The sequence below is a fragment of the Gymnoscopelus microlampas genome (assembly GCF_963454915.1).
Source record: "Gymnoscopelus microlampas genome assembly, chromosome: 19".
NCBI lineage: Eukaryota > Metazoa > Chordata > Actinopteri > Myctophiformes > Myctophidae > Gymnoscopelus > Gymnoscopelus microlampas.
In genome coordinates this window covers 47,902,718-47,912,066 of record NC_139956.1, presented here as the reverse complement: position 1 = coordinate 47,912,066, position 9,349 = coordinate 47,902,718, and the positions used below count along the sequence as shown (strand labels likewise).

General features: G+C 43.4%; 1 protein-coding gene and 1 long non-coding RNA gene across 3 annotated transcripts in view; one reads left to right on the top strand and one right to left on the bottom strand.

The window, feature by feature from the left end:
- LOC311035488 overlaps nt 1–9,349 on the top strand; it is a 65,825-nt gene that overhangs the window by 5,329 nt on the left and 51,147 nt on the right. The gene's annotated exons all lie outside the window — the stretch shown is intronic.
- LOC311035486 (scavenger receptor cysteine-rich domain-containing protein DMBT1-like) overlaps nt 1–9,349 on the bottom strand; it is a 40,643-nt gene that overhangs the window by 6,679 nt on the left and 24,615 nt on the right. For both annotated transcript variants that reach the window (XM_084043726.1, XM_084043725.1), the window contains exons 4-6: nt 7,198–7,509; nt 3,856–4,176; nt 995–1,306 (exon numbers count right to left, since the gene is read on the bottom strand). In XM_084043726.1, the coding sequence (XP_083899852.1) occupies nt 995–1,306; nt 3,856–4,176; nt 7,198–7,509 (945 nt within the window). The remainder of the gene's footprint in view (nt 1–994; nt 1,307–3,855; nt 4,177–7,197; nt 7,510–9,349) is intronic.

Here is a 9,349-nt window from a genome sequence, read left to right as displayed (position 1 = left end):
TTTTTCCCTTGAATATTTGGGACAAATCTTTGAATATGTATACATTTTTAAAGCGAACATTTTTAACTCTAATCTTTGCTTCTGGGGGTCCCTGGAACTACATTTTTTGAGATGGGAGTCTGCGGCCAAATATGCATATCATTTTGGGGGTCCTTGACATGAAAAGGTTTGAGCACCACTCATATAGCAACATACGGCATTTGTAGAATCGGCCTCAGGTCTTAATGGGTTTGAGTCATCTAACTATATAAATGGCGAGCAACTTCCGTGCCCTCGGTGTCCACACCCCACAGCTCTGTTATCGACTAAACACAACACCGTCACACCACATGTCGCCAACACTGTCGCCACGGCGGGCGGCCTGAATTTACGTTTCGCGTAGGGCACCTGGCATGCCTCACTACACCGTTCCCACCTCGCAACATAATTAATTCTACTCACCAAATGTCGGACACAACGGAAGTGGAAGCAGCTTCCTACCGCTTACCCTGCGTACCACCGAGGCCAACACAACATGACGGCCCGCCATTGAAAATCCCCAAAACAACAAGAGCACGTTGCTCTGCTCTGCTCCACACACCAGGCTAGGTTCATGACACCAAAGGATTAGCCAGTGATGTCATCATTACTGGTCAACACACCAGGCTAGGTTCATGACAGCAAAGGATTCGACAGTGATGTCATCATTATGCAACCCGGAAGCACACATCCGCGGACCCCCTGAAACATAAAAAATATTATTTCTTCCCAATTTTTTTCTCAATTTTTTTACTTTTACATTACAACTTCTTTTTTTTTTTTTTTTTTTTCCCAAATGTTCATCCCATATATACACGCGCCCCGTGCGCGGCTAGGGGTTTCGGGCGGCCGTAGGCCGCCCGGACCTCTAGTAGAAGTATAAACATGCTGTAAGAAGCCTGATCAGATGCAATTTTAACATTTGTCAACATGAACACAAACACTGCAGTTACTAATGAAATATATTCATATTTACCTGAACAAACAACACTAGCATCTTCACTGGAATAACATTTGCCTTTTCCAATGTCTGCATGTCTGCATTCCGAGAGCCTCGATGCGTTGCCCGCACAGCTGACGTCAGTCAACCAGGTGTTCATGTATCCCCGTTCAAAGGTCGATGACCCCGGTGCCGACACGGCCCATCCACAGTCCAGCTGTCTGCACACCACCTCGGCATCGCTCAGATCCCAGTCTTCACCACACACCGTCCCCCAGATGTAGGAGTAGTAGACCTCTACTCTGCCAGAACAGGAGTTTGGACCACCGGCCAGCCTCACCGCATAATCTGAATCATCAATTGAGTGAGAAGAAACACATAAAAACGTGACCTCTATGCACAGCAGCCATATTGGGAATTAATTGGGCCCCTTCCTTACTTCCTTCACAGGTGTCACCAATAATACTAATTAAGGCTCTGTTCCATTTAGTGTGGTATAGTGGTTGTCTTATTTTCAAGGACGCCCATAACTCTGAGAGTGTACAAATGGTTCCATTTGTACACTCTCAGAGTTACACACCCACCATAAGGGGCCATTTGGAAACCAAAATGGAGTGTTTCTAGTGAGCCAACATGCACGATATCAGCACCCTGGCCAGAATGGAACAGAGCCTTCATTAGTATCATTGGTAGCACCTGTGAAGGAAGTAAGAAGAGGCCCAATTTCTTTCCAATATGGCTGCTGTGCATAGAGCCTACCAGTGGTTCTCAAACTTTTTTCAAGTCAAGGACCCCCAAATGTATAATGTATTTGACCGTGGACCCCCATCAGAAAAGGTTTTGTGCCAGGGACCTCCAGAGGAGAAATATTTTTAAAAATATATTTTTTAGGGGGTGCACGCTGGCCTAGCGGTCCAGGCGCATACCACATAGGCTCTAAAGCAGCCTGAAAATGCATTGAGGGTTCGAATCCCGATCCCGACAACCTTTGCTACGTGTCACTCCCCATCTCTCTCTCCCTGTTTCCGAAATTCCTTCCCTGTCCGTCTCCACTAAAAACTATCAAGAAAATTATAAAAGCCCCAAAATATCATAACAATAATAATATAATAACAACATTTTAGAGATTTGTCAAAATCTTTCAAAAATAGCGGCTGTACAAGCTGTAACCTTGTATATCTGCTATTGTTGAATAGCCAACATATAAATGGATACAGTGGTTAAAATTATTGTGAAGCTGTACTAACACATTTTGCTGGGGACCCCCTGGAACTCGCTCTATACACCATGTATGCTGAAAAGTGAAATACACCATCTAATATTAATGTTACGCATGATATCTATCCTAATAGAGTACAGAAGTGCTGATATCAACCACACCCCTTGGGTAATTGGTAAATAATTCTTCCCTTTCAAAAATCACATAATATAGGAACTATGTTCCAAAAATATAAAATAAATGAGTCTGGCGATTCTGTCAGGGAGGTATCACTGTATCATTTACCATATTTAGTTATATTTGATGCAGTCTGTGTTTGGAGAAAATGTATGGATTCATTTTGTGGCAGAAGGGTGGAAGTGGGGCTGTAAAACTACCCTACAGGAAATCAGGAAATGTCCAAACTGAAGCACATCACACTCTGTCAATAGCATTCCTGAGATTCCTAAGATTTATTGCAGTTTTTGCATAATTTGCTTGTTTCATGAAACAACTACTAGAAAAATAATTCAATGCAACATGACGCTTCATGTGTGCCAGGCGGCGGCCGCATGTGTAGTGGGATATGTCAATTTGTAGGTGGCCTTTGAATTTCTTCCTCTTTGAATTTGTACTTTTTCAGAATGCTCTTATCCATACTGAGTAAGTGAGCATTTTTTGTCTTTTTTTAGGTCACAGAAAAAGTTTACCTGGGATTGCAGACTAGATTCACTGTATTTGTTGGTTCAGCTAGTCACTTTCTTTGTGTGTTTTATTGCGAGTAGACATCTCTGCAGTACAGTTAGCTAACATTAGCCTGGTAAAGCCCCTTCCTCCGGAAAATCTAATTTTCATTTGATTTCAGGAAGGAGTCTGGCCTGAAGGCTTGTCTGGGCGTTTCTAGCCCGTTCTCCAAATGGACGAGCCTATCAGCGTCGTCGCTCATCGTTCTGTGATTGACAGCGAAAGTTGGCCAATCAGGTGGCGAGTTCGAGTGAGCCCGAATGGAACCGAGTGCAGCCTGAGTGCAGCCGACCAAAAACGAACGGCAGCCATCTTTTTTGTGTTTTCTACTCTATTTTAAACTTCAAAACGCTCTCAAACTTCTATTTTGAGGCACGGAATTTACTTTTAAGATATAGTTTGAATAGAATTTAGTTGTTTAACTTCATATATGTGGTCAATTAATCATGAGCCTATTTAAAAATAGAAATTCAGAGAACAGGCAGGGGCGGGCAGTGACACGCATGTATCCGAATAAGGCAACCTATTTTGGGCATGGCCGTCTCATGGCCGGTGGTAAAAATGCACTGGCTGAAGGGGAACACTGCTGATTGGCTGAAGGGGTTGTCAGTCAACGGTATTACTCCCACCCAACTCCAGCCCACAGCCAAATTGCAGAATGGGCGATCATGCCAGACTCACTCCTGAAATAAATTACAAATGGGATTTCCGGAGGGAGGGTTTACCAGGCTAAGCTAACATAATCATAATGTCGTTTTAACAGAACATCTGTTGTCCAAGAGAACAGACATTCTGTGAGCTTTGTCCTCTTAATGCAGAGAAGAATAAACCAGCGGTTACCACAAGTAGCCTGATCAGCAGCAGCTTCATTCAGACTAGATGCAATTTTAGCAAAATGTCAACACACATACAAACAAACAACACTGCAGTTAATGATACATGTATTTATATTTACCGTCACAAACAACACCAGCATCGTGACAGTGGTGTTTTCCGACCTCTGCATGTCTGCACTGTGAGAGACTCGATTCGGTGCCTGAACAGTTGACTTGATCCAACGAGATGTTTCCAGAACCCTGTGCGAAGCGTGCCTTCCCAGGTGCTGCCAGGGCCTTTCCACAGTCTAACTGTGTACACACAACCTGGGCATCGTTCAGGTCCCAGCCATTGTCACACACCGTCCCCCAGCCGTCGTCACCGCTGCTGCCGCCATATTTCATCTCCACTCTGCCGGAACAGGAGTTTGGGCCACCGACCAGCCTCACTGGATAACCAGCTGAGAGACGAAACAACAAAAAACTAAACGTAAAAATGAGAATTTGCAGCACGACGGACAGTGGTGGAAAAATAACTTTTTTTTTTTACTTAAGTAAAAGTGTCAATATTTGCCTCTGAAATGTAGTGGAGTAGAAGTAAAAGTACTGAAAACTGGAAAGTAAATTAAGTACTCCAGTAAAGTAAAAGTACCTCAAAATTTGACTTAAGTACGGTACTTGAGTAAACGTACTTAGTTACTTTCCACCACCGATTAAAGAAATATTTGAGATGAAACTTGCACTGTACATTGCTGAATAGTGAAATACACATTAATATCAAATAAGACCCTGTAAAGGAAGCTCAATTATTTCTTTCTAAACACAGTGTACAAGTTAAAAGTAATGGCTGAACGCATGTAAAAAGTCTGAACTAACTAATAATGAATTGTGGAGTTAGACCAGTGTTTGTCAACCTTTTTGGTGCCAAGGTACACCTGGCTTAGCCAAAATATCCCAGGGTACCCCTAGATCAGTGTTTGTCAACCTTTTTGGTGCCAAGGTACACCTGGCTTAGCCAAAATATCCCAGGGTACACCTATATATATATATATATATATATATATATATATATAAGCCACGGTTCTCCCTTATTTCCACTAGCTGCTCTTGCTCCTCAAATGGACTGTTCTCGTTTTCAGCAGTTTCGTTGAATGGGTCACGGACCCAGTCGAAGTTTGCCATGGACGTTGAGGGGAAATAAAAGGCAAATCTCTCCTCGAGACTTTTCCAATGCTCAGCAATGACCCCACGCAAAGCACGAGTGATTGTGTGTCCAGTGTTGATGAGGGGAAACATTGCAAGCTTGCTCTTCTCCACCTGCTGACGCCAGAGTTTCAGTCTCCCCCGAAATCCCGTCAGTTTATCTGTGCTTGTGAGGATATTCTCATCTTTTTCTTGCATTCGCCTGTTCAGTTCGTTCATATGGGTGAAAATGTCCGCCATGTATGCTAGTCTTGCACACCAGTACTCATCTGCGAACAGGTCTGCATAGTCGGATTGCTCAGCAGACAGAAAGCTTTGTAATTCCTCCCTCAGTTCATAGACACGGGACAAAACTTTCCCTCTGGAAAGCCACCGTACTTCGGTGTGCAGCAGCAGCGTTTTGTGTTCCGCCCCCATTTCCTCGCACAGGGTGGCGAACAGCCGGCTTTTCAAAGGTCGTGCTTTAATAAAGTTAACGATGCTTACCGCATCATTCAACACAGCTGAGAGGTCTTTTGGTAAAGTCTTTGCAACCAGCGCCTCACGGTGTAAAAAGCAATGCGTAACCAGGACGCCAGGATTCTTCTCTCTTACTCTGCTTACAAATCCCTTGTGTCGCCCGGTCATAGATGCAGCCCCATCAGCTGGTGGAGCTCTCATCATCTTGTAGTAATAATACTGAGTGCCAAAGCATGTACCCTGTGCCCCTTTTATACAGTAATATTAACAACATATTTGCATTCCTATGGGTGATGATCACAGTGATCACCCATAGGAATGCAAATATTCAGTGTAGCGGCTACACTGAATGGACTCGGGCGTGGTTGAGTGTGAAACGGTCCGGATGACGGCCGTATCGATTGACGGACGCGCCATTGTTCTCGAGGGGCTGGTTTCACACGTTCTTCAAAGCTCACGGTACACCTCGCAAGTATCCGCGGTACACTTACTGTACCATCTACCGCGGTTGACAATCACTGAGTTAGACCATACGCGGGGGCCACATGCAATGTGGCCCGCAGGTTAAAGTCAGAATCATGACATATTATTGATTTCAGCTATAACAATTCCAAACATGCAAACATGACCCGCTTTAATTACTTCAGTCTATATTAGTAGCTTAATGACTAGCATTAAAATGTTATTGTCGTTTTGTATTTGTATTTAAGTTCATAATGTTAACATAAGTATAACTAAATGCATTTGAAATTAAATAAAAATGCAACTTTTCAGCATTTCAATTCAAAAATAGCAAAAAATAATCTGGATTCCAATTCAAAAATAGCAAAAATAGCAGATGTACAAGCTCAAAACGCGGCGCCCTGCGACGCGTTTTGAGCTTATAGATTGGCTATTTTTGCTACTTTTGTGTGACATAGACTGGCGAAAAAAGTTAAGATACGGAGAGACATTCTGTGCAATGTGGCCCTCTGGAGTGAGTGTAGAAATATAGTGGCCCTCTCCATCGTCAAAGTTGCCCACCCTTGAGTTAGACCATTTAAACCAGCATTTTTTTTTACTCGAGACCCAAAAGAGAAATTAGACATTCGCCCGGGACCCAAACTAGTCAAAATACAGATCTACAAGCTCACAACGCGTCGCTTAGCCTGCTTGCAAGCTTGCAGATCTGCTATTTTCACTACTTTTTTTTATTCTATCTATGAAATACTTTGGAATAGTGTTTTAATTGATGAAACGTTGTGATTTTGTCTGTTTAACCCATTAAGACCTGGAACTGTGTCATTTTTAGATTTGAGCTAAAAAGCATTATTTTACACTCTGGGCTATTCAAAAATAGCAGATATACAAGCTCATAGCGCGGCACCGAGTGTGTCCAAATATTTGAATATATATATATTTTTTAAAGCAAACATTTTAAACTCAAATCTTTGCTTCTGGGGGGGTCCCTGGAACAAAATATTTTGATGGGGGTCCGCGGCCAAATACATATAATTTTGGGGGTCCTTGACATGAAAAAGATTGAGCACCACTGATATAGAAACATACGTTTTTCAGAAAACTGTTGGGATTTAGGAGACGTAGAATGTAGAATCGGCTTCAGGTCTCAATGGGTTAAACTTTGTTTAATCTTTTGAAATAATATATACGTTTTTTTTTAAATGTATATATAAATATATATATATATATGTATATGTCCACGACCCAAACATGGGTCGCAACCCCACTGTTTTGGGGAAACAGTGATTCAAGCTGCTTTTCCTCCTGAAACTTTGATGCCACCAAAACTAAAGCTTGAATGGCCAGCCCTTCATATTTACCCTCACAGACGACACTGGCATCGTCACTGTGTTCACAGTCGTGGAGTCCCATGGGCATATGACGACACCGCGAGAGCTTGGATTCGGTGCCTGCACATCTGACGTGATTCAGCCAGATTATCCCGCTGCCCGGTCCGAATTGTGCCTTCCCCGGTGCTGACAGGGCCCTTCCACAGCCTAACTGCGTACACACAACCTGGGCGTCCTGCAGATCCCAGAGACTGTCACACACCGTCCCCCAGGTGTCATTGTAGTACGTCTCTACTCTGCCGGAGCAGGAGTTTGGGCCGTTGACCACCCTCACTCGATCAACTGTGAGAAGAAAGAAACAACATTTAAACCAGGGGTCTTCAACGTTTTCAGCCCAAGGACCCCCTAGCTGAGAGAGAGATGAAGCAGGGACCCCCTAGCTGAGAGAGAGATGAAGCAGGGACCCCCATATTGTATAAAATTGTGTTTCAGATTCATCTTTTTTTTGTTTACGTGCTCTTTTTTCCCTCTACACCTATACCTCTTTGCCAAAAAATAGCCGATCTACAAGCTCACAACGCCTCGCAGCGCGAGGCGTTGTGAGCTTGTAGATCTGCTATTTTTGGCTAAAGTTCTCCTCAGAAAAGGGATGCTAGGGTTCAAGTGGATAAGGTAAAAAAAAACGTATCACACAAAGATTTGGCGGACCCCCTGTAGTAACTCTGAGGACCCCCTAGGGGTCCCGGACCGCCTGTTGAAGACCCCTGATTTAAACTCAACGCAGCATCAAATAAATATTCCCTACACTCATGCAGGACTGTCCTCATAATAGAGTATACTAACTTGGCTGAGCAACCACAAAACACAAATATAATGTTAAGTGTCATATCTATCCTAATATGAGGAATCTTTCCAGTACAGTATGAAATAATATGAACTAATATGAACGTAATGTTGTCACGCTCAGGTGGCGCAGTGGTAAAGTCCCTGGCCACCACTTCGGAGTTTGTGGGTTTTAGTCCACTGTGGGGCGTCTATGCGAACACAATTGTTCCATGTTCGGGGGGAGGGTGATGTTTGTCATTAGTAGTCAGGAGTAGGACGAAGGCCCTACGTCCTCCTGGTGGGTTGTCTTTCTAAACCAACTCAGAAAATATTAAAGAGCTGGTGCCATGTTTTTGCACTTTTTCTGTTTTTCATGTGTCTATGCGGTTGATAGAACTTCATTAAGCCCCCCGGTGGTGGTTTTATGGTGTTTTATGTCTTCTCTGACTTGGAGTTTCTTCCTGGAGGCTGAAACCTTGAGGGTCAAACGTGCAAATAGAGAAACAGCGCTTTAGTGACATAGTAAAAACATACCCTCCCCCTCATTATCATAACACAACAGGTGTGGGCATGAGGAGGAGGAGGGACTAGGACAGGTGGGTGGTGCTAAAGTGGTGGAGGAGGTGCTAAGGTGAGAACCAGGTATACTTAACACTACCACTGCCAGGCCCGTAGCCTACGGGCCGATAAATCCAACCATAAATCGCCGATCCCGTAGCCTACGGGCTGTGGTGCTTTTTCCTTTTTTTCAATTTTCAATACGGACATTTCATTGTAACACCACCGGAAGCAGAATTATTCGGGATCCGGTTTTGCCGATCCCGTCGGCCCTCGTTCTAATGACGAAACTGAAACCCCATTTTCTCCTTGTAGTTTTTTCTCCTCGGTGACCGTTCTAACTACAACATGGCGGCTCTGTTTGACACGTGGTTTTCACTGCTCGAACCAGGCAGATTTCCACGATGTTTACAAACAGTGCACAGCTCAATTCTAAGGATTTTAACAAGATCTATGGCGACGTGAAAAAAACAAAAAACATCAATAAAACGTTGGCACTGGTGAGTACATTATGAGATTAACCTCTGGCGGTCAATGTGTTAATGAACTGGAGGCGTGTCCACATAAAAACATAATTTTAACAATTTCTGTACACTTTTTTGAAAAAAATCGTCCTCCTAGTATAACCATAATACCTGATGATTATGTTTTAGGGGGGGGGGGGGGGGGGGATCACTGAAAATCACGGCACCCCGTCTTTAACCTTCTGCAGAAGGTTAGCACCACCACCATTCATGTATAAATATGTTGTTACCTTTTTAGTTTAGTCTTTTTTTTTAAATCTTTTTTCTTTCTTGTA